This window comes from Physeter macrocephalus, chromosome 12 (assembly GCF_002837175.3).
Source record: "Physeter macrocephalus isolate SW-GA chromosome 12, ASM283717v5, whole genome shotgun sequence".
NCBI lineage: Eukaryota > Metazoa > Chordata > Mammalia > Artiodactyla > Physeteridae > Physeter > Physeter macrocephalus.
This window is the reverse complement of record NC_041225.1, coordinates 15,293,624-15,317,414: the sequence shown is the minus strand read 5'-3', so window position 1 is coordinate 15,317,414 and position 23,791 is coordinate 15,293,624. Positions and strand designations below refer to the sequence as shown.

The 23,791-nt window shown below is 56.0% G+C and overlaps 2 protein-coding genes across 4 annotated transcripts; one reads left to right on the top strand and one right to left on the bottom strand.

Annotated features, from left to right (window-relative positions):
- Nucleotides 1–1,997: 1,997 nt before the first annotated feature.
- Nucleotides 1,998–11,445, top strand: GPAT2 (glycerol-3-phosphate acyltransferase 2, mitochondrial). Of its 3 annotated transcripts, XM_024129913.2 has the most exons (19): nucleotides 1,998–2,051; nucleotides 2,186–2,299; nucleotides 3,013–3,086; nucleotides 3,465–3,569; nucleotides 3,804–3,932; nucleotides 6,303–6,402; nucleotides 6,821–6,954; nucleotides 7,266–7,365; nucleotides 7,465–7,677; nucleotides 8,018–8,137; nucleotides 8,306–8,388; nucleotides 8,728–8,846; nucleotides 9,479–9,549; nucleotides 9,623–9,881; nucleotides 9,970–10,118; nucleotides 10,294–10,371; nucleotides 10,908–11,029; nucleotides 11,119–11,239; nucleotides 11,337–11,445. In XM_024129913.2, exons 1-19 carry the CDS (start codon nucleotides 1,998–2,000, stop codon nucleotides 11,370–11,372), a joined length of 2,181 nt encoding a protein of 726 aa, XP_023985681.1. In that variant the 3' UTR covers nucleotides 11,373–11,445. The 3 variants fall into 3 exon arrangements, with proteins under 3 accessions (XP_023985681.1, XP_023985682.1, XP_054944873.1); XM_024129914.2 differs by lacking the exons at nucleotides 10,908–11,029; nucleotides 11,119–11,239 and having other exon boundaries at nucleotides 9,641–9,881; XM_055088898.1 differs by lacking the exons at nucleotides 10,294–10,371; nucleotides 10,908–11,029; nucleotides 11,119–11,239.
- A 979-nt stretch (nucleotides 11,446–12,424) lies between these two features.
- FAHD2A (fumarylacetoacetate hydrolase domain containing 2A) lies at nucleotides 12,425–22,155 on the bottom strand. The gene is made up of 8 exons (XM_007118471.4): nucleotides 22,035–22,155; nucleotides 19,192–19,442; nucleotides 17,774–17,990; nucleotides 14,530–14,589; nucleotides 14,170–14,332; nucleotides 12,992–13,100; nucleotides 12,792–12,879; nucleotides 12,425–12,673 (listed from the first exon to the last, which is right to left on the bottom strand). The coding sequence occupies exons 2-8, from the start codon at nucleotides 19,434–19,436 to the stop codon at nucleotides 12,611–12,613; spliced, it is 945 nt and encodes a 314-aa protein (XP_007118533.1). The 5' UTR covers nucleotides 19,437–19,442; nucleotides 22,035–22,155; the 3' UTR covers nucleotides 12,425–12,610.
- Between the last annotated feature and the right edge of the window lie 1,636 nt (nucleotides 22,156–23,791).

Below are 23,791 nucleotides of genomic sequence, written 5' to 3'. Positions count from 1 at the left end.
CGCGCAGGCCCAGCGGCCATGGCTCACGGGCCCAGCCGCTCCGCGGCATGTGGGATCCTCCCGGACCGGGGCACGAACCCGCGTCCCCTGCGTCGGCAGGCGGACCCTCAACCACTGCTCCACCAGGGAAGCCCCGCAGGGGTATTTTAACAACAGCCGCTGGAGACCCCGGTTTGTTGGTGGTGGTGGTTGTTGTTTTTAAATAAGCTCTCTGGTTTTGAATGTTGAGGTTAATTCGTCGTGTTTTAGAATATTGCAGGGCCAAAGAAAATACATCTGTGAATTGCATTTGGCCCTCAGCCAGCCAGTTTGCCGCCTCTGCTGTAGATGTCCTGCGGGGAGGGGTGTCCAGGCAAGAGCTACACTGATAGAGAGATCCCCATTTGGGGGGGCTTGGGTGCGAGAAAGATCTACCCCAGAACTAACCTCTGGATTATGTGAGCTGAGTAGTTGACTTGGTTGGCGACTGGGAGTTACCCCTTGCCTTGTCTTTTAGGGTTAGCACGGATCTAGTGGGGTTAGGCTTGAGAGTAGGGGTGTTCTGAGGCTGGGGAGCAGACATCCTCCTTGCAAAGCAGGCAGGACTCCTCACATTGCAGCTTGGGCTTGGGGACTCCCTGTGCCAAGTGTTTGTGACTGGGGCTGTGAGAACATTTTCAAAGGAGGAAGTGCGTTTGGGATGAGGCTACCAGAGCCGTGCCCTGGGGAATTGTGATCCTGGTACTGCTTTGGCCTTGTGGTTCTAAACTGCTAACTGGGGAGAGGAGGAGAGACCCCGAGGAACTCTGGGAGAGGAAGTTACAGTCAGTCAGCTAGCATTTCCTGGGTCCCTCCTCTGGGCAGGGCAAGCTGCTGGGCATACAGAGATGAGTCAGTTGCAGCTCTTGCCCTCAGGATACTTTCAGATGATGTGGAGAAATGAAGTCTCAGCCCTGGAGAAGGCTTCTTGCGCGGCAAGCTTGGGCTGGGGGAACCAAGGAAGAGAGGAAAAACCTAGAAGATGATGCAGAGGCATCATGGACTTAGAGCCGTGGGCAGAATTTGGGGAAGTGGTAGGGAAGGGAGAAGGCACTCCTAGGTAGGTGTGTGTGCTGTAGTGGGGTTAGGGATAACGTAAATAACTTAATCAGCCTACCCATCAGGGACGTGGTGAGAGATCAGGGTAGAAGGGTTTTTAGGGCCCAGTTTCTGGGCTGGGAGGGGTTCAGTGCTGTCTTATGGAAGATAGATGTTATATTGTGGTAGGAAGGAGGAGGCTGAGGAGATACCAAGTGGGGTCTTCTATGGAGAGTGCTATGTAAGAGGATACCAGTTGTGGAAAAGTCTGTCTTATTTCCAGCCAGAAGACCATTCCTTGGGAACAGATCCGTGTGGCATCTCTCTGTGTTCTGACCCCCACCTGTCCCCCATCTAGTATCCTAGGCCCACATTGCTGTAATGATTAAGTGGATAAAGGGCTGTCTTCTGGTGCCGAGGGGAAGACCATCTGAGCAGGACCTGGTGGTCTCGTGACAATAGTCCTGTTCCTCTTTGGCAGTCTCTCGCCTCCTTCCTGCCAGTCCAGCCTTGTTCCTTCCCTGTGCACAGAAAGGGGCTGAGTCTCTAGTACAGGCCCATCTGTGCCGTGAGATGGCAGGGTGGGGGTGGGTGGTGAGACAAACCATCTCCTTCATGTTAGCCTGAGCGAGCCCTGATCTGAGCACTCTGAGACCTTCTGAGGATAGTTGGCTCCTTGGTGGGACCAGTCGGGTGTTGGGGGGGGAAAGCTTTGATCTGAGCCAGCCCCCAGATTCCAGCCCTGGTTCTCACCACTGCCGGCCTGGGTGTTGTCTGTCTGTCCTGGGGTGGGGGGATGGGGCTCACTCCCAGAACCCCTGGTTGTGGCCCAGATTCCAGTACCTCCTCCATCCTTCTTCCTCTCCCCAGGTCAGGTTCCTCTGGAGAGAGAGAGAGGCAGAGGTGGCTGGTTCCCAGATGTTATAGACCCCGTGGACACCATGTTGGAAGCCAGACTCCAAACCCAGCAGAGAAGCAGCCAGAATGGTCGGGAGGTAGTGTAGCCTTTCCTATTCCCAGAACACTCTCTGCCCTCCCACCTCCTGTCCTGTGCCCCTCATTCCTGGAGCCTCCCTCCCTCTGCCAAGGACTTTGAGTCCTCTCATCTCTCCCTGTGGCTCTTTTCCAGACCAGCCTGTGGTCCTCAGGTTTTGGGATGAAGCTGGAGGCTGTTACCCCATTCTTGGGGAAATACCGCCCCTTTGTGGGTCGCTGCTGCCAGACCTGCACCCCCAGGAGCTGGGTGAGTGATGGTAGAGCCAGGCCCTACTTTGTGAAGCTTGGTTCTGGAAGCCATGGCTCCCACGGCCTTGGGAAGCAGCTTCCTTTATGTCTCCCAACCTCAGCCCTCCCCTGCACCTGCCTCTGCTGTCTTTCACGGAATGGGCACACTAGTATTGGTTGGTTGTTGGCCTGGGGCTGGCTCCTGGCTCCCAGGCCTGGGAGAGTTGGGTGGGGCAGTGTAAAGGGGCCTGAGAGGAGGTGTAGAGCATGGCCAGAGGGCTGGGGTCTGACTATGCCTGCATGAGTCCTGTTGTTCAGTTTTAGGGACACTGCCCACTCAGAGTCAGTGAGCACTCAGCACATGCTTGAAGACCTCTGTGTGTCCGTGCCATGTGCTGGTGCTGATGGGACCCAGGGTTCTGGTGGGGATTTAGGCTGCATGTTCTCTGCTGTTGATGAGAGAACTTCTCAGAGACTTTAATACGCTGTTCTCCAAGAGGGTGATTATACAGAGGATGCAGCCCTTCCATTTTGACCATGGAACCCTCTTTCCTAAGTGAGCTTCAGGATCTGGGGCCAAACATCTTTTAGGAACTGCTGTGCTATAATCCTGTCTTCTGGTAAACTCTATAGTCCATCAGGCAAAGACCACAGAAGACAGAGCAGGGGCTTTCCTTTGCCGGTTTGCAAAGGTCCCCCCAAGGACATGCTGTCCCTGCCCCTCTTGGGCAGGAGTCCCTCTTCCACAGAAGCATAATGGATCTAGGCTTCTGCAATGTGATCCTGGTGAAGGAGGAGAACACCAGGTAGTCAGAGCTGGGGGTGGGGCAGGGTGGTGGGCAGGGCCCTTGGGTGCAGGGCTGCTGGGGCCCTGCTTTGTGGTATCGTTTTCTTCCTTCCTCTGCTCCAAACCCACAGGTGGGGACAGGCAGGCTTGGAGCTTTCCTGTAGTTCCTTCTGTGAGCTTTCAGGCCCTGAACCTGTACCCTACTCACTGGGGAGAGGGGTAGGAATAGGCCACAGATGGGCAGGTGCTTCCTCTTTCTGCTCCACGATAAGGCAAGCTCAGGTGTTCCCAGTCCGTGGGGCTAGGGTGATCCCTTCCTGATGGAATGCCCTCTGTGGGCCCTAGTCAGGGGCGGGCCGTCTGAGAGATCTACCCCCTGCTCGGGGGCTGTGCCCAGGTTTCGGGGCTGGCTGGTTCGGAGGCTCTCCTATTTCTTGTGGTCACTGGAGCAGCACATACCCCCCTGCCAGGATGCCCCACAGAAGATCGTGGAAAGCACTGGGTGAGGAGGCAGGGACTGGGGTCTGGCTGGTACTTCTGGGATCCTTGAAGGGATGACAAAGGCTGTAGGCAGGGCTGATTGAAAGGGCTGGTTTCTAGAGTGTTAGCTTGGTCTGGGGCCCTTCCTTAAAGATGGAGGGTGAAGACTGGAGGCTGTGCCCTGGGGCTTCTGTGGGGCTGAGGGAAGTGAACTTAGGCCTGCTCCAGCCTGACACCACTGCCTCCCACACCACAGGGTTCAGAATGTCATCCCAGGGAAGGCCCCAGGAGGGGCTGGGGAAGGCCAGGTGCCCAGCCACGTGAAGAGAGAGGTACAGCGCATCTTGGGCCACATCCAGGCCCCACCCCGCCCCTTCCTGCTCAGGTAACTGTGCTGCAGGGTGTTTTGGTCTGGGGCCTCTGCCCTTTGGGAGAGAGCATTGGCTGGGCTTGGGTAAAGACTAGGCTCCCCTCCTGGGGAGCTGGGTGGTATATTCACCAGTGTGAGTGAGCCCCTGATCTGGACACTGTGAGACCTTTTGAGGACAGCTGCCTTCTTAGTGGGACCAGTTGGATAAGGGGGCTTTGAGGGGCTTTGATCTGAGCCGGCCCCCAGGTTCCAGCCCACGTTCTCACCACTGCTGGCCTGGTGGTGTGTATCTGTCCTGGGAGTTGGGGCTTGGGGGTCACCCCAGGAAGCCCTGGTTGAGACTTAGACTCCAGTACCTCCTGTATCCTTCCACCTTTCCCCAGGTCAGGTTCCTGTGGAGAGAGACAGGAGGTGGCTGGTTCCTCCATCTTAGGCCCTCCTCTTCCCTCCCACATCCATCCCGCCGTCACTGCCTGCTCCCTCCTCATCTGTCCTGCATAGGTCTGAGCTCCTCTTAGATGCAGGACACTCTTCTGGGGAAATGGAGGGACGCACAGGTCAGAGTGAGGAGAGAGACATACGCCTGCAGGAAGGACGGAACAAGGGCTAGGACTGAGACTACCTGGAGGGGAGGAAGGGACTTGTAAGCCAGGCACAAAAGGGGGAAAGGAGCCAGCCTTGGGGAGGTGAGGATGTGAGGGAACAGTTCTGCCAGAGGGAGGAACATGAGCTGTGGCTGCAGGAAAGGGCCAGGTTTGCTCAAGTAGCTGATGTGGTCGGAAGCTGGCAAGTGAGGGAGAGTTGTTGGAGACAAAACTGAGAGGTAGAAGGGACCAGATATGCAGGGCCATACAAGAAGTTGGGATTTGACTTCCAAGTGCAGTGAAAACCAATGGAAAGGTTTTAAGCAGAAAATGACAAGATTAATTGAGGTCAAGAGTAGAGAACAGATCATCTGGGGAGGCTATTTTGGTAGTCCAGGTGAGACGTAATGATGGGGGATGGGCGTGACAGAAGAACTTAGGAAGACGGATGGAGAAACCAGTATGAAATTATCAGGACTCACTGATGGATCGGAGGGTTGCAGTGGGAGCAGTGAGGGGGAAGGGGGGGCTGCAGGAGAGCTGGGTTCCTGCTGAGCACCTGGTGTTGTGGTTGGAGGGGAGCGGGCAGGCTTGCGGAGGAGCGAGTTTGGCCCACAAAAGGTGTTTTGGACGTAAAGAGTTTCTGATACCTGACATGCTGGTGGAGACACTGAGGCAGCTGCTTATATATATGAGTCTGGAGCTCAGAAACATGTATTTGCAGAGCTTCAGCACATAGATGATGCTTCAAGCCGGGGGATGTGTGAGTCATTGAGGGAAAGAGGGCACCGGGCTGCACAGGCCAGGCTCGACTGTGTTGAAAGTGCTAAGAGGTCAACTGAGCAAGGACAGGAAGTAGAGGTTGTTGGTGACCCACGACCAGCCCTCCATGTGACAGTTCTTTGGCTTTTTCGAGACTTCCAGTCCCTTGACCTGAGCGCCTTTACACCAGCCATCAGCCCCCTCCTGTCTTTCCTGCCCTCCAGGCCTAGCTTCGCTTCCAGGGCTCCTTGTGATGAGAGTGCCCTTGGGAAGGAGTCACTGGGCACAACCCGGCTATCTGCCTTCTCTGCACCCAAGCAGCCAAATATCACTAGAGAAACACACACTGGGTGCACCTGTTTCCTTTATGAGTGTGATTCTCAGAGGGGCACACTGCACTCTCCAAGGCTCCAATCTAGACTGCTCCTTCTCTAACTTACCCACTGTTGACCAACCGCCTCATGCTTCATGGAGAAATAGAAGCCATCAGATGAGGACGTGCTGTGTGTCCCGCACATCTCCATGCTGCCTGCGTCTGTGCTTCTGTCCTCATCTCAAGCCAGTCCCCACATTGGGCCTTCTGGACAACCCCTCCCCAGAGATTTTGCCCCTTCAGTTATCCCCTTTCCTTCTTGTATCACTAACTCCTCCCTTTTTAGTTCACTTTTCCCAGCAGTTTGCAGAGACAAGGCCGGGTTATGCCTCGAGAGTCTTGGTTCTCTGGTCACCTTTGGGGTAAATGGAGGCATGGAGATGCCCGGAGGCTGATACGAGGCAGCGGCGCCATGAGGTCGTCTTGGGAGACAGCAGCACCTTGCCGGCGCAGGCTCTGCTGTCAGGCCCGCCTCCTCGTCCCAGCACCCGCACTTTTTAGTTTTCTCTCTTATCCAGCAGCTTCTGTGACCCCTCTGAACCTCACTTTCCTCTTTTCTAAAGTGGGGACAGTAGTAGTGCCCACTGTAGAGGAGTTGTGGCTGGCCCTCTGGGCTGCCTCGTGGGCCGCGCCCTGCCACGCCTCAGACTGGGCGCTGCTCTCTAGGCTGTTCAGCTGGGCACTGCTGCGGATCCTGAACTGCCTCTTCCTGAACGTACAGCTGCACAAGGGCCAGATGAAGATGGTCCACAAGGCTGCCCAGGCAGTAAGGCCCACCTTCCATTGGGACGGGGATGGGATGGCGGGGACAGAGGAGCAGAGGCCAGGCCAAGCCCTGAGTCGGGACCAGCCCCATCAGCTGGTGGGAAGAATCCAGTGCTCTCTGAGGACCTTCTCTTTGTGTCTCACGGTCCTGCTCCCACGAGGTTTCCTCTAACGGCTTTTCATCATGGTCTTAACAACCATTACGTCAATGCATTACCTTAAAAGCTGTTGACAGAGCTCCTCTGCCTTTGGGAGATGTGCTCCGAGGAAGAACTGCTCAGCTGAACCCTCCCTCCCTCCCTCCCTCCCTCCCTCCCTCCCTCCGGGGCTGCCCTGGGTCTGGAGGCGCTAGGGTTCGGCTCCCTGCATCTTCAGGGTGGGGGCGGATTGGCACTTCCCTTTGGCTCTCCCTGGAGCAGGGCTCGCCGCTCGTCCTCCTCTCTACCCACAAGTCACTCCTGGATGGGATCCTACTGCCCTTTGCGCTGCTCTCCCAGGGCCTGGGCGTGCTCCGTGTGGCTTGGGATCCCCGCACCTGTTCCCCCATCCTCAGGTAAACGTCTTGTGCCCTTAGACGTACAAGGGAGAGGTCCCCAGGCCGGGACAGGGGTGTGTGGGGATGTCAGGCGGTATTCTGGCAGCAGCTGCCCGGAGGCCCTCTTCCTGGCCCCTCTGCTCTCAACTTTGTGCCACCCCAGCCTGTGGGGCTCAGATGGAGGGTTAGCTCTGGGCTCTAGGGCCATGCCTGGCCTCAGAGTGTTCAGGCAGGACCCAGGCTGGCCCTTTGTGGACCAAGGCTCTCACTAGCCTCCTGCCTGGTCCCGTCTCCTGAGCGCCTTTCCTCATCTGCCCTGTGCCCCACAGAGCTCTGCTGAAGAAACTTGGGGGGCTTTTCCTGCCCCCAGAGGCCAGCCTCTCCCTGGACAGCTCTGAGGGGGCCCTTGCAAGGGCTGTAGTCTATGCGGTGAGTGCTGTGCCAGTGGTTGTTTATGGGGCCGGGCCAGGGTACGGGGGCCTGTTGCTGTTCTGGCTTTGATCCCTGCCTCCCCCCACTCACTCCCAGGCTGTGGAGCAGCTGCTGGTCAGCGGGCAGCCCCTGCTCATCTTCCTGGAGGAGCCCCCTGGGGTTCCGGGGCCTCGGCTGTCGGCCCTGGGTCAGACCTGGCTGGGACTGGTGGTGCAGGCGGTCCGGGCGGGCATCGTCCCAGATGCTACGCTGGTGCCAGTGGCCATCACCTACGACCTGGTTCCAGATGCACCCCGTGACACATACCACGTGAGACCCTCCTGCCCTGGGTACCCAGGTGGACACCGTCTCCAGAGAGGAGGCACAGTATTGTGTCTGTGGCTGAGTTCCCCTCAGGGCTTGGCTAAGCGGGGAGGGCAAAGGAATTTCAGCCCTACGGTCATTATCCTGTGGCACGTGCTAAGGCTGTTACAGTCATCCTCTCATTTCATACTCAAAAGACCTTGCTGGGGAGGGATTTCTCCTGTTTCACAGGTGAGAAAATGAGCTTGGAGAGGTCATGGTCCTATAGCAGTTTGGGCCCAAGATGAATCTGAGCAGAGAGCACGCCCCAGGCAAGCCGGCTCCCCCAGCCCCTTTCTCCCTGCAGGCCTCGGCCCCACTGGGGCTGTGGACCGGAGCTCTGGCTGTCCTGCGGAGCCTGCGAGGCTGGGGCTGCAGCCGCCGAGCCTGCGTCCGTGTGCATCTGGCCCAGCCCTTCTCCCTGCACGTATGGACCCCATTGGGCAGGGCTGGGAGTACCTGGGGTCTGTCCTAGGGCTTCTGGCAGCCCGGCCCTCAAGACCACTTCAGGGGTAGCGTTACCTACTTCAGATGGGCTGTATGCAGGTTTCCTGGTGGGCCAGGGCAGACCACCTAAGAGCCTTGTCCTGGGCAGGAATACACCACCAACGCCAGAAGCTGCTGGGGCAGCAGGCAGACCCTGGAGCAGCTGCTGCAGCCCATTGTGCTGGGCCAGTGGTAAGGGCAGAGGAAGATGAGGGCCTCAGGGGCAAGGCAGGCAGCTCTTAGGCCCTAGCTCGTGAGCTGGCACCCTCTCCTCCCAGAACCACAAACCCATCACCAGCTCCAGCCTTCCCCCACCAAATAACTTTGGGTCATCTCAAACCATGCCAGGCACCCCTCCTTGCCTGTAAGTTGAGTGTGGGTTATGGCACACAGGCCTGGAAAGGACTAGGGTTATGCAAGCCACCTCTTTTGGGGATGGGAAACACCCTCACCTTTGAGAAAGCTCTGGGCTCCCCCATGATTGTTTTTAGGTTTGGTCCCTTCATCTTGTGATCTGTGTCTCTATCCCAGTACCGTCGTCCCCGACACTGAGAAGGAGCAGGAGTGGACCCCAGTAACTGGGCCCCTCGTGGCCCTCAAGGAAGAGGACCAGCTGTTGGTCAGGAGGCTGAGCCGTCACGTCCTGAACGGTGAGGGGAACCTCGGTCTGGCCTTTGAGGGAGGCTCCTGAACAGTGTTCTCAGGGCTGGCCAGTCGTCAGGGCCCTCCTTTCCAGGTGGGTTTCTGCACTGCCCCCTCTTGCGTGGCCCACTGGGGACATGTGAAGAAGAGTGGAACACCTTCCCCTGCCCGAGGTGGCGGGGGGTCAGTCAGGGAGAACACGATGGAGCCGCTTAAGTGAGAGCACACAGGCGGCCGCCCAGCCCGGCCTCAGGCGCGTCACTTCACTCTCTTGAGGTGACATTAGCTGAACTGAACAATGTTATGTAAGGGACGTGACACGGCGCCTGGCACGGAGGGGGCTCTTAACAGCACTGTTATTACCATCTTTTCAAGTGTCCCTTCCTTCTGTGGCAGAGACTGGGGGTTGGTGGGTAGTAGACCTGCAAGAGGCAGGGACGGTCCCTGAGCTCCCAGCCTGGCTCTCAACGCGTATCTGGTAAATGCCACTTCTCCACTGGGGAGGGTGGCACCCAAGGACCAAGCCTGCTCTCCCCTTCCCAGGGGTGGAGTCGTATGGGGGTGTGCTTGGCCGGGCTGCCGGGCTGCCGGGCTGCCGGGCCTCCGCCCCTGAGCAGCATCCCTGCACCCCCCGCCCTAGCCAGCGTGGCAAGCTCGGCGGTGATGAGCACGGCCGTCATGGCAACGCTGCTGCTCTTCAAGCACCAGCAGGTAGGGCACGGCGGGGTGGGGGCCTGGGGGAGGAGGCGCGGCCCTGCCGCTGAGCCCCTCGCTGCCCACCCAGGGCGTGTGCCTGTCGCAGCTCCTGGGGGAGTTCTCCTGGCTGACAGAGGAGACGCTGCTGCGTGGCTTTGACGTGGGCTTCTCAGGGCAGCTGCGGGGCCTGGTGCAGCACGCGCTCAGCCTGCTGCGGCCGCACGTGGCCCTGCTGCGCGTCCAGCAGGGGGACTTGCTGGTGGTTCTGCGGCCTGGCCCAGGCCTCACGCACCTGGCACGCCTGAGCTCCGAGCTGCTGCCCGCCTTCCTGAGCGAGGCCGTGGGTGGTGAGTCCCCGGGGCCTGGGAGGGGTGGGATGTGTGTAGGGGTGAGGGGAATGGCTTCCTTCCTCACGTCCGGCCCCTCCTCCCCCAGCCTGTGCCGTGCGGGGGCTGCTGGCGGGCAGGGTGCCGCCTGAGGCACCCTGGGAGCTGCAGGGCATCGAGCTGCTGAGCCAGAACCAGCTGTACCACCAGATCCTGCTGCTGATGCTCTTGCTGCCGCAGGACCTGCTGCTGCCGCGGGTCAGGCCTCTCCCACCAGCCCAGCTGAGTCCCGGGCCCCCCTGGCTGTGGGAGGGGGCCCACGCTTGCCCGAGCCTGACCCTAAGATGTCCTGCGCCAGGAGGTCTGGTCTCTGTCTCTGGCCAGGCCCCTGCCTGGCTCTCCTGAGGCCACGCGGATGCCTCTTTCTCCCCAGCCCTGCCAGTCTTCCTACTGCTACTGCCAGGAGGTGCTGGACCGTCTCATCCAGTGCGGGCTCCTAGTTGCCGAGGAGGTAGGAAGGGCAGCTGGAGACAGAGCCCCTGCCTGGGGTCTGGCCTCCTTCGGCCTCCCGCCCCGGGTGACAGCAGCCCAGGCTCCTCCTCTGGCGTGGGTGTGGGGGGTGTGTGTGTGGGGCGGGGGGGGGGCGTGTGTGCGTACAGCCCCTGGCCTAGCAGAGAGAGAAACCTGGTTCCCGCCTCGCCACTCTCCGCCCTGGGACTTGTCAGACCGCATCTGCCCTGGGCCCGTGTGTAGCTATAGTGACAGGATTGGACACATGCACCTAGGGTTTCTGCATAAGCCCCGCCCTCCACATTTCTTGTCCACAGGGGCTGTGGCCCCTGAGGGTGGGTGCCCACTTCTTCTCACCTCGCAAGTTGGCTCCGCAGCGCGGCTGTGATGGTCTGGTGTGGCCTGGGGCATCCTCCCAGGCTCCCCAGGTCTGGGTGTGCTGGTTTCACCTCCCTGGCTGGCCGTGCGCCGGTCTGGGGGCCTCGGGGCTGAACCTTGGCCAGCCTGACGGGGACCAATGGCTCCCGCGGCCCCCAGACCCCAGGCTCCCGGCCAGCCTGCGACACCGGGCGGCGGCGTTTGAGCGCGAAACTGCTGTGGAAACCAAGTGGGGACTTTACCGACAGTGACAGCGACGACTTCGAGGAGGCTGAGGGCCGGCGCTTCAGGGTGCGCTGGGAGGAGCCATCGGGGAGGGGGCCGCGGGGAGGCCGTGGAAGCTGCCCTCACCCGGCCTGTCCCCCTGCAGCTCAGCCAGCAGTCACGCTGCCCTGACTTCTTCCTCTTCCTCTGCCGCCTGCTCAGCCCGCTGCTCGAGGCTTTTGCGCAGGCTGCCACCTTCCTCCACCAGGGCCAGCTGCCAGATACCGGTGAGGCCCGCGCGACCGTCCTGGGGAGAGGCTGAGCGCTCAGGGCGGGAGCCCTGCCTGCGTGGGGCCCCAGGCCTCAGACCTCTCTCTCCCCCAGAGTCGGGCTACGCGGAGCAGCTGTTCCGGTTCTTAGAGGCCACTGCCCAGGAGGAAGGGTTCTTCGGTGAGTCCCGAGCAGCCAGCCCAGGCCCTGGGAGGTGGGGAAGTTTTGCTGGTGGCTGCCTCCCCCTAGTGGGCAGGGAAAGCCCAACTCCCGGAAGGCCGGCTGAGGAGTACAGAGAAGGCCTTTGGGTCCGGCTTGAGCCCTATCCTTCGCTTGTCCCTTCCTTAGACAAGAGCAGGAGAGGAGCTGGGCCCTTGGGGCTCCCTTCCATAGCCTTCACTTCTCTTTCCTCCAGAGTGTGTGGACCCAAATCTCGCCATCAGCGCCGTCTGGACCTTCAGAGACCTGGGGGTGAGAGGGGCCAGTCTCTCCGCCCTCCTGTCCCCCTGCCTCCCACTCCCATACCCTGAAAGAGCTGCTCGGGGGAGCCCAGCTGTACCCACCCTGGGATTTACCCAGGGTCTCCCACGAATACTTGTGGTGACAGTAGTTGTTGTAGGACAGTTTCCCTGCCCCTCTTAGTCTCCCAACCCCTGGCTCATTCGACTCCCGGCGGGGGGGCTGGGGGTGTTTTGAGAGGCAGCGTTTGCCCTCAAACAAACACTGAGGCTTACGGGGCCACAGGTCTCACTGCAGTTTTCCGGGGGAGGGGCACAGCCCCCGTGGTGGACGCTCAGAGCCCTTTTCTGTGGCCCAGGTGCTGCAGCAGACGCCCAGCCCTGCAGGCCCCATGCTCCACCTGTCCCCCACCTTTGCCAGCCGGGACAATCAGGAAAAGCTGGAACAGTTCATCCGGCAGTTCATCTGTAGCTAGAACTATGAGGAGGAGCCAGTGTTGAGACTTCCCAGCCCCAGAACACAACTGTGCCCTGGGGCCAGAAGGCCAGGGGGGAGCTGCAGACCCTTAGCTGGACCATAAGATCTTTGAGGGCTGACTGCCCCTGCCACCTCTTGCTTTCTGCATCCTTTGGTGTGATAAACGAGAGGACTAGATGAGCCCTCTTTTCCCAAGCTCAGCAGTGTCTGTTTGTCTTTTTGTATTTGCTCTTTCCTTCCCCACTGTGTGAGAATGCCCTATCTCACTCCTTGAAACAAATCCTAAAGGAAGCCACCAAGAAGTTTATTGAGGAGGAGAGCGCCATCTCCTCCCCATCTACCTGGAAGGGGAGCTACTCAGGCAGGCTGGCACTGGGCCTCTCCCTGTGCTGCGCTCAGTGGGAACGGATGCCCCCACCTCGTCGTAAGTCCACAGCCCGCAGTAGAGGCCGTCACACCACCTTGTTGACGATGACACCTAGTCCTTCGATCTCACACTGGACTTCATCGCCCTTCTGCAACAGAGTGGGCCGTGAGGCTGTCAGTCCTCTGGTGTGGCACATACCCAGGCCTGGATTTCTCAAGTCTCAGCCCACCCCGCCAGGCCTTCCTTTCCTCGTTTAGCCAACCTACCTTGAGAAAGACAGGAGGTTTTCTGAATACACCAACACCCGGGGGGGTCCCAGTCAGGATGACGTCCCCTGGGAAAAGAGTGACGAACCTAGGGCAGAAGGGCCAGGTGAGACCAGGGGCCAAGGTGGCTACAGCCTGCCATGGAGCGCTCGGTTTAGCCTCCAGGTGGGTGTTTGGGGGCAGGGCTCCATCCCACTTACTGGGAGACCCAGGCTATTAGCTCTTCTGTCTTAAACACCATCTGGTTGGTGTTGCTACTCTGGACCACCTCCCCATTCACTCGGCAGCAGATCTTTAAGTTGTGTGGATCTGAAATGCAAAAAACAACACTTTGGGGTTCTCCCTTCTTTCCCTCAAACCCCTCCCAATGGTCAGCTAGAAAATGAAGGCACAGGGAGGCCTTGGGACTCGCCAGGTGAGAGGGGTGTCTGCTGGGCTCCCTGTGCTTGCTCCTGGCACTGCCTGCCCTGGAACTGGGCGTGGACACTGGCCTCCTCGGGCCTCCCTGTACCCACCACAGAGCAGAGTGCCTGCCAGTGGTCCCTTGGGTGGGTTAAGGAGGGGGTGTTCCAGACTCAAGGGGGAGAGGAAAATGGCCGTTTCTGCCTTAAGAAACAGATGTCTACCCACAGCAGAGGCTGACTTCGCATCTATAAAGCAACAGGGTAGCAGCACAAGCTGGCGCAGTGAAGACTCCTGCACCTGAAGGCTTACCTGTAATACTGTCCCGAGTAGACAGTACTTTTAACTTTTCGGTGTTTTACACGTTCACAAACACCCCCTGCCCAGGGGTCACCATTTAACTTCTCTGATGACTGACTGCACGGGGTGGCGTGAGGCTGAACTGCATGGACATGGCCCCACCCAGATGGCTGTGCTCTGTCCTCTGAAGCACCGTCTCTCTTCCTGGCCCTCACAGGACCTCACCCAGCCACTGTGCAGGCAGGCAGCAGCAGCTACAAGCAGCAAGGGCGCGGTGAAGGTGCAGGGGGCTCTGGAACAGCCGTTCTCTGTGATGTTCAAAGGCCAGCTCTGCTTCTTTCCAACTTAAAGACTCTCCCAGATGGGGGCCGCTAGAGGAAGCCTGACCCACCCATCCTGAGAGCACTGTGCTTCCTTATTCACGTCATGAATGCAGATTCACCACCTCTGCAACTGTGGCTCTCTATGGGGTGAGGGGACAGGGTGACGCCCACTGGAGAACTCAGGCCCACGTTGAGAGATTTGCTCTAACATAAGCAATCAACGAAAGGGCAGCTGGGGATAGGGCGCCTACGTGGAGCCATACTCCTCACTCCCATTTCCTGGAAAGCTGCTTTCTCTTCAGTGACGTATCTGAGAGCAAGAGGAGTCACCAAGTGGGCTGTCAGAGACCTACCTGCTACACTGTCCTTGGTCACCAAGGCAGGGCCCAGGGGGCAGAAGGTGTCAAAGGTTTTTCCCAGCAGCCACTGCTTTCCATTGCGTCTCATTTGCCAGTCGCGAGCACTCACGTCATGTGCCACAGTGAAGCCAGCCACATGGGCCGGGGCATCTGTGGCCTATGGGGGGCAAGGGGTTTGGCCAGATTGGAGGTTAAATCATGATGACACGAACCCCTGTAACAAAGGATCTCAAAGCCTTGGTCCCACGTTAGTGGCCAGAGGTGGTGGATGAGAGGCAAGGCAGGGTCAGGAGCAGGTAGATGCCAACCACCTCCCAATGCCAGGGACAGACGGCACTGCCCTTTCCACCTCACCTTGATGTGCTTGCCTGTCTTTCCAATGACCACGGCCAGCTCCACCTCCCAGTCCACCTCCTGTAGAGCGGGAAAGGAGCAGTGAGCTGCCTGGCTCTGGGCCCCGCTCCTCTGCCGAGGGGCTACACACTGCCTCAGGGCCAGGGCCTCTTAACAGTGGGGTTGGCTGCCTGCCCCCATTTGTAAGACCTCAAGCCAGAGTGGAGCGAACAGCAGGGGAGGTTATCACATGCAGACCCATCAACTGGGCAGTGGCAGGCAGCACCCCTAGAGGCAGGCAGAGCTCTCCGAGCGACTGCGGAAGAGCAACACAGCGTTTGTCCGGGGAGGGCGTTTAAGAGTCACTCTTGATACTTCCAGAAAACGATGAACACCAAGTAACAACAGCTAACCCTACTGTGTGCCAGGCACTACTCTAAATGCTTTAACGCACTAACTCAAATAATAACAAGAAAAAGATCAACATGCCAAAATAAATGTGGGCCAAAGGCTTGAATAAGCAATTCACAAAAAGAAATACATATACATGGCCACAAAAAGGAAAACATGCTCAGCCCTTTCCATAAACCACGAAGTGCCCCATAAAATAGATAACAATTTAGCCTTTCAAACTGACTGCTCTTTCTAACAGTAACAACCAGAAACACAAAAAAGAACTGGGTTCCTTGGGGAAATGGCTAATTCCAAGTCTGAGACAGAGAGTACAAGATGAGCCTGCAATAGCTTGGCCATAGCAAGGAAGTACTCAGAAAGTGATATAGATGGGGGCCATCTTGAAGGCCCTCATTGGCCAAATTGAGACCCCCTGAGTATCAAAAAGAATGTAAACGATGGACTATGACAGTGAATAAAACTAAAAATCAGGAATTTACAGTGATACTAAAGGGACATGGGTTTAAAAAAAAAGGAGGGAAGCAGTGTTTCTTCAGAGTTACCAACTCATAAAAGTACACAGACAGAAAAAAATCACCTTTTTCTAACCCTTACTGCAATAATGGATTCAGGTAAGGATGACCAGATGATCCCTGGATGAAAAACTGAGGCAATAAGATAGTCAGTCACATGGTTTCAATGTCTACCCTGCAGATTGTTTACTAATTACCACAGTGAAATGTACTTTTACAATGCAGAGGTCATGTGAGCATCAAGTAAACCAAGGGATCAAACTTTAGGGCCCGACAAGTCTCCCAGTGGGATGCAATACGAGTACACACCTGTTGCTACAGACTGAATGTTTGTGTCCCATCCCCCCACCCCCCAATTCATATACTGAAACCTAACCCCCAAGGTGATGGTATTAGGAGGTGAGACCTTTGAGAGGTGATTAGGTCGTGAGGGTAGAGCCTCCATGAAGAGGATTAGTGCCCTGATAAAAAGAGATCCCAGAGAGCTCCCTTCTACCACGTGAGGACATAGTGAAGACACAGTCGTCTATGGACCAGGAAGTGGGCCCTCACCAGGCACCAAATCTGTTGGCACCTTGATCTTGGACTTCCTCGACTCCAGAACTGTGAGAATTAAATGCCTCGTTTATAAGCCATCCATTCTGTGGTATTTTGTAATAGCAGCCTGAACAGGTTAAGACACCTGTGTAGAACTTGACAAAAATGTTTAACCTGGGGCTTCCCTGGTGGCGCAGTGGTCGAGAGTCCGCCTGCCGATGCAGGGGACGCGGGTTCGTGCCCCGGTCCGGGGGGATCCCACATGCCGCGGAGCGGCTGGGCCCGTGAGCCATGGCCGCTGGGCCTGCGGGTCTGGAGCCTGTGCTCCGCAACGGGAGAGGCCACAACAGTGAGAGGCCCGCGTTCTGGGGGAAAAAAAAAAAAGGTAAAAAAGGGCAGGGGGAAAAACTGCTTGAGATCAGGGGTCGGCAAGCTATGGCCCACAGACCAGATCCTTGCTTGTTTGCTGTCTGTTACTGTAGACAAAATTTTCCTGGAACACAGCCATATTCATTCATTCACGTATCAGCTATGCAGCTTTCATACTTCGCAACGGCAAAGCTGAACTGTTGCAAAAGACACTATTTGGCACTCAGAGCCTAATACTTACTAACTGGCCCTTTGAGAAAAAGTCTGTGAATCCCTGTTCTAGATAAAAGGCACTAAAGAGACATAACCAAATACAATGTATGACCTCGACTGCTCTTGGACCAAAACCAAAAAACAAAACAGGACCCAAATTAAAAGACATCTTCGGGGGCAATTGGGAATATTCCCAATTGGACTGTATATTAGACATTACTCATGTTAACTTTCTTAGTTGTGATAATGGTATTATGGTCATGTAGGACATTGTCCTTATTCTTAGGAGATGCATGTTGAAGTTTCTATGAGTGAACTGTCTTAATGTCTATAACTTACTTTCAAAAAAAGTGTGTGTGTGTCTGTGGGACATGAGGGAAGGAGAGGACGAGGGAGGGCGAGGAAAAGCAAATACGGCAGAATGTTCACAGTGAATCCAGGTGAAGAGTCTGTGGGAGTCACTGTGCTTTTTTTCAACTTTCCTGTAATTTCCAAAATATTCCTAAACTAAAAATTTGAAGGTATTAGTAAGGGTACATACACTGCTGGTAGACATGTAAATTGCTTTTGCAACTTTTCTTAAGGTAACTTTGGCTGATTTTTGAAACCCTGCCTACACTCTGACAAAGACATTCAAATTCTAAGAGTTTATTCAAAGGAAATAATCACACATTCATGGATGTGTGAAGTCTTTTCTATAAGGAGGTTCACTGCAACACTACTTATAAAAGCTGAAAACTGGAAACAAGCTATCTGGCAATATGAGGACTACTGAATAAATTACGGCCATTGATACAACAGAAAACTAAGCAGTAACCTAAAAGATGTCAGGGGAGAATATTTAATGGCATGAAAAATGTTCTTGCTGGAGACTTAAGTAAATGGTAGGCATATGAACAGTATAAATAGAAAAACACTGGGAAGATATACAGTAAAACATAAATGTTGCAAGCCCTGGGCAGTGGGAACATGGGTGACTTTTCTTTATGTTTATCTGTATTTTATTAATTTTCTATAATGCAAGTATACTACTTTTGTAATCAGGAAAAGATATAAATTAACTCCCCCCCCCCACCCCCGAGAGCAGTCTTATTACTGTATAATCCCCTGGAGTTTCTGTTTAATGCACTAATGAGCAACAGGTGGTTCCTTTAGGCCGGAGCCTGAGCGCCTGTGTGATGGGCCCCAGTGACTCGGGGGGACAGTGGGGAGGCACCAACCTGGCTCTCAGGAGGGAGGACGACCTCGTCGTAGGGCCCCACGATGGAGCTGGCAAACTTGCTGAAGATGATGGGCTCCTTGGGCACGGGCACGTTCTGCTCTTTGCAGTGGTCCACGTAGTTCAGGCCCACGCACACCACCTTGTCTGGCCGTGTAACTGGGGCCAGGAATGTCACTTCTGACCGTGGTAGGACTGGCAACTGGGCAGCCAGGGCTCTGCAGAGACCAGAGCAGGAGAGAGGGGCACTCTGGGGAGATCCTGCAGCAGCTACAAGTTTTTAAAATGTATTTGCTAGATCAACCATCAGAGTCAGCAGGAAAATCAAGCCCAGTTACTGTCCTTTGATATCAGAGCACTGTTTATATTTATCCAGTGTTGATTTCCTCTCCCCCATTAGGTAATACATGTCCATGTAGGAGAATTCAAAAGGTGCAAATGGGAATAATGGAAAGGTCTCTCTTCTACACCTTCTCCTAGTCACCCTGCTCCAGCCCTGGAGACAACCACTGTGTCCTGCGTAGCTCTTCACAGCCACTCTATGTATACTCTTTTCCCATCTTTTTTTATGCAAATGATAGCACAATTATATATACCTTTAAAATATATATATATTTTAGAGATCTCACCATAACAGTATACAGCTTCCTCGTTTTCGTATGGCTGCCTATTACTGCACAGTAGAGATACACCCAATTCTCTAATGAGGGACACAGAAGTAGTTTCTCATCTTGCGAGAATATGAAAGTAAGGGAAAAATACTGTTACCAACACTGTATGCTGTCAAACATCTGTATTTTTTGGCAGTTAAATAGGTGAAAAGTGATTTTTTGTTTTGGGGTTTTTTTTTGCCACACCACGCGGCATGCGGGCTCTTAGGTCCCCGACCAGGGATCAAACCCTCCCCCACTGCGGTGGAAGCGTGGAGTCTTAACCACTGGACCACCAGGGAAGTCCCCTCAAAGTGGTTTTTAATTTACTGTTGATCAACACCTTTAGACCAGATTCCACAGGACTCCTGGCTTCAGGGAGGCCCCTACCTAATCTAGCCCAAACCCAAGAACCATCTTTAAGAACCTCTTTGCAGTCCTCTCTCCTAATGAGCGTTCCAAGATGCCTCTTAGGAACCCAGGTTCTAGCCCCTCAGGCAAGCAGGAACTTAATCCTCCAGGGAAGGCAGTGTGACAAAGTAGAATTCTGGCTCCACCACCAAGTGCGTGGCCTTGGGATGGTCAATCATCCTCCCTGGGCCTCGGTTTCCCCCTCTGTAAACTGAGGATGTTGCCATAAAAGATTTCTAAGGCTCTTCACTAAGAGAACAGGTGAGAAACGAAGGCTGGGTTGCAAAAGAGGCGGCGGGTGGGAGGAGGGAGGGGGAATGGGGCAGCTGCGGCAGGGCACTGCTGCCTGCTGATTTACCTCTTTGCCACTGAGAGCGCAGCCTCTCCCTGCCCCAGAAACTCTATCATCGTCTTGGGCAGTGTGGGGTCAAAGGCGCTGAGGTTGATGACACCTCCACCATTCCCTGACTCCAGGCCCAGGTGAGGTCCCGTCAGGTGGGGTGCCCGGAACTGCACCAATCTCATGTCTCTGGAGGGTTGAAAGGGCCAACGCTGAGCCTGCAGCAGAGCCGTGAGCCACCTTCTTCTACCAGAGACCAGCATCGGAGCCTATGGAGAAAAAAGTGGGTCCTAGGGCACGGAGAGTCTGAAACCATCACTGGGGTTCCCAAAGCTCCTCAAGCTGCAGCCCAAGTCCTTTTGCCCCATGAGCCATTCTTGGCTCACCACATAGGAAGTGGTCCAGGTTTTCACTTATTTCACGTGTTTCAAATGAAACATTTCTAGAGAAGCAACTGCTTCACGCCAGCCACTGAGCTAGGTCCCAGGGATGCCAGCCTTCTGTCAACCAGCGCCTTCTGAAAGCTTAGACTGTAGCTGGCATCACTGGGGCACCGGGCAGACCATGCAGGTCAGACACACTCAGCCCTGCCATCCTGCCTGCAGGGGCGACTGATGTTAACAACGGATGCCGTTAAGTAGGATTCTGCAATTGGGACTGCTGCTGTGTAGATCAAGGGCCCTGTCTTTGTCTAGTTTCTTGAGGCAGTGTGGGCTGGGCTAAGATGAGCAGGGCTAGGAACTAGTGAAGAGTGGGGCCCAGCATGAGCAAGAGCTCACAGATGAAACTGGCTTCACAGCTGCCACAGGTAGTTTTTTAAATGCCAATTTGATCCTGTTACCCTCCTACTTAAAATGCTTTCCACTGCTCACATGACCAAGCCAGAACCCCTTCCAGGCTGTGGCAGCCTTTTAGGAGCAGCCCCCCGTGCCTCTCCAGGCAGTAATTATTTAGTGGCTCCTGTGCTGGAGTACAGGCTGCCCTAGGAAAGAGGCTGCAGAGAGAGGGCGGGGTCTACGCCTGACGGGCATCACGGGGCCGTCTCCCCTCTGGGTTCTGGGGCCACAACTATCTCTTTTGCTGCCGGGTCCATAGTGCCTAGCACTGTGCCTGCCACACAGAAGGCTCTCAGCTGCTCTCTGTTCAATGATCAAATGCCACAAGCAGGGGCTTGACTTTTCACTACTTGGGAAAGCTTGGTGATTGTCAGCCTCAGGAGGGGTGGCTGTGCCTTCGCTCCTCAAATCACTTAGAAAGTATCAACAAGGCTCAGGTCCCATTTTGAGTTCTAGGCTCCACGCAAAGACAAACCCCATTCTCTTCTTTTGTTTCCGAGTCTGGCCTCCACCCTGACAGCCCCTCCTCTTCATGGTTCCTTACCTTTAAAAGTACCCCTTTAGGGATTCCCTGGTGGCGCAGCGGTTAAGAATCCGCCTGCCAATGCAGGGGACACGGGTTCGAGCCCTGGTCCGGGAAGATCCCACATGCCGCGGAGCAACTAAGCCCGTGCGCCACAACTACTGAGCCTCTGCTCTAGGGCCTGCGGACCACAACTACTGAGCCCACGTGCCACAACTACTGAAGCCCGCGCGCCTAGAGCCCGTGCTCCGCAACAAGAGAAGCCGCCGCGACGAGAAGCCCGCGCACCGCAACAAAGAGTAGCCCCTGCTCGCCACAACTAGAGAAAGCCCGCGTGCAGCGATGAAAACCCAATGCAGCCAAAAATAAATAAATAAAAAAATAAAAGTAGCCCTTTATGCTCAAGCACGTGTAGGTCATCCCAGACTCCTGGTTCTCTGATGATTCCATCTGCCTTGTTCAGTTAAACACTCATTAGATCCAGGTCAATGATCTGATCGCTGTGCTGGCCGATGAGTTTAACCAGAAAACCAGGAGTTCTGAACCTCCCACCCTCCTGTGTTACACAGGCACCAACCATGCCACTGTCAGGGGCTGTTCAAGCTAAAGTGTATGCACTCATATACTCCACACACTAAGATTATTATCCCACTGCATGCCAGGTCTTACTTTGTTCTACCTACAATGGCTGATTTAATTCTCTTGACAACTGTGGACGGCAGGGACTGTTGGTCCCATTTCACAGATGAAAAAACTAAGGCTCGAAGAGGTTAAGGGATTTGCCCAAGTTCCCAAGGACAGTTAAGAACTGGGACTTGAATCCAAGTCCAGGTGAGGAGTTGGACACTTTAGCCCAGAGGTGGTGGTGAGAAGTAGGAACCTCCAACAGGAAATCTTCTGGAGGCCCAGCGACCCCCTGCATACCCCGGGAAACTTGATCTCCTGCTGGCTACTGCTTCAGGGATAAGGCTGGTTAACTGCTTTCCCAGATAACCGCAGGCCCCACTGACTGCCCTTCCCACGTGACAGGCCCTTGCAGGTTCTCATTCCACCCTCTAGCAATCCCCTCAGGCTGAGTGCCTCATTTTACAGAAGGGGCACTGAGGCTGAAGGAGGTGAAGTCACCTGACGAGGTACCCGAAAGTGGCCCCGCTGCTCCTGCGGGAACCACTGTGCCGCAGAGCCTGAGCTCAATCCAACTCTGGAAAAGGGTCCCTAAGCAAAGAGGCAGGGACATGGAGCGGCAAGGCGCAGGCGAGACAATGGTTTGCACCTGGGACCGCGTCCCACCATCCACTCGCCTGGGCCCCTGTGCCAGTCCCCCACTTTCCCTGTATGCCCAGCTCCGTCCCCTGCACTCAGTGGGCGCCCAAGAGGGCCCGCCCGCCCAGTCCGTGTGGTCGGAGCGGCCGGGCACCAGAGTCCAGTCCTGCCCTCAGAGGGAGGCCCAGAGGAAGGCTGAGGCCCGGTGCACCCCGCCGTCTGGCCTAAACCTAACCTACCTGGCGCCCTGTGCTGTCGGGATAGGACTCGCGGGCCAGAGACCAAGGTCACCGGACGCCTGAGCACAGGTACAACGTCCCAGAGACCGCGAACCTTCGGGAATTCTAACGCTGCGGCGGGAGACGCCGCGCGGCTCCTCTAAATAAGGCGTCAGCAGAGGCGGGCGCTCCCTGGTGACGTCACGGGACAACGGCCAATAGCAGGGCGTCTAGTTCGGTGCCGGAAGCCAAGTCGCAGAGGGGGCGGGCCCAGCGCCCGAGGGTGGGTAGTGTCTCTCGCGTTCCAGCGGGCGTGTCGGTGCGGACCTGAAGCTGGCGAAGCCAGCCGGATTCCCCGGACGCCACATGCCCGAAGGCACTCGCTTTCGGGGCGGCGTGCGCTTGCAGGAACCCGAAAGGGGGTGTTTCTTGACATTTTGCGCCCTGGGCGCCTCGCTGGCCTCGCCCGCGTCGGGCCCAACATCTGGGCCAGGCCCTGCTCTGATGGTTGAGCGAAATGCGTGGACACCAAATTCTGGCGCGCTGGTTGACAAAGACAGCTCTTTTTGTCTACTGATTGTGCCATATCAGTGAAGAGAGGAGTGATGATTGCGCCGATTCTACATATGGGGAACATGCGGCCGGAAGTATTTTGCTTAAGATGGCATTCTTAAGCAAAATTAAAGCCTTTTACAGCCCTGTCTTCTTATGCACTCCATGGGACTGTGCGCAGGGTAGTAGGAAGCATAACCTCCATCGTTAGAAAACAGGCATTCTAGTGGAGAGGTGGTTTAAATTAAACAGTTACAGTCCAGCTCTCCAGGCATAAAGACATACGAGGGGGGCTTCCCTGGTGGCGCAGTGGTTGAGAGTCCGCCTGCCGATGCAGGGGACACGGGCTCGTGCCCCGGTCCGGGAGGATCCCACATGCCGCGGAGCGGCTAGGCCCGTGAGCCGTGGCCGCTGAGCCTGCGCGTCCAGAGCCTGTGCTCCGCAACGGGAGAGGCCACAACAGTGAGAGGCCCGCGTACCGCAAAAAGAAAAAAAAAAGACATACTAGAGGCTCTGGGCAAGAAGCCCAAGACTTAATCAAGGAGCAGATCATCAAGGGCTTTATTTGCCCCAGAAAGGAGTTTGAGCCTTATCTAAGCACACAGGAGGCCACTGGAAGGTCCTCACCGGGCGGGGTGGGGGTGGGGGTGCCGTGGTTAGACTTGCACTTGAGAAGTTTTGCTCAAGGAAAGGTGTCTGGGTTAAGAGTGGTGCAGCTGAGAGCAGTGGTGGTTTGGTGGAAGGAGGTGCAAGGCCGACTCGTAGGTCTCTGGCCTGGTAGATGGCAGTGCCATTCATGGAGACGGGTTCTGGAGAGGCAGCAAGTCTGGGGGGAGGATGGTGAGCTTAGTGTTGGACGGGTTGTATGTAGTGTGCCCATGGGACATTAAGGGGACTCTGCGGGGTGGGCCATTGGAGACATGGATCTGGAGCTTCGGCTCTTGTCTGGCTGGAAGATAGAGGTCAGCATATAGACATAAATGGAACCTGGGGTGTGAGTGTCATCAAGGGAACATGCTAAAGAGAGCCTGGCGTAACCCCCAATCAGGAGATCTGTAAGGATCAGCCAGAGAGACTGAAGGAAAACACAGGAAGAGGAACACATAACTTAAGCAGAGGTCTGGGAACTATGCTTTCTAAATGCCAAGGAGAGAGGACTTCCGTCCTGGACAAGGTGGAGTAGTGGATAGGATTTACCCTCCTTCATGAAACAACCAAAAAACTCA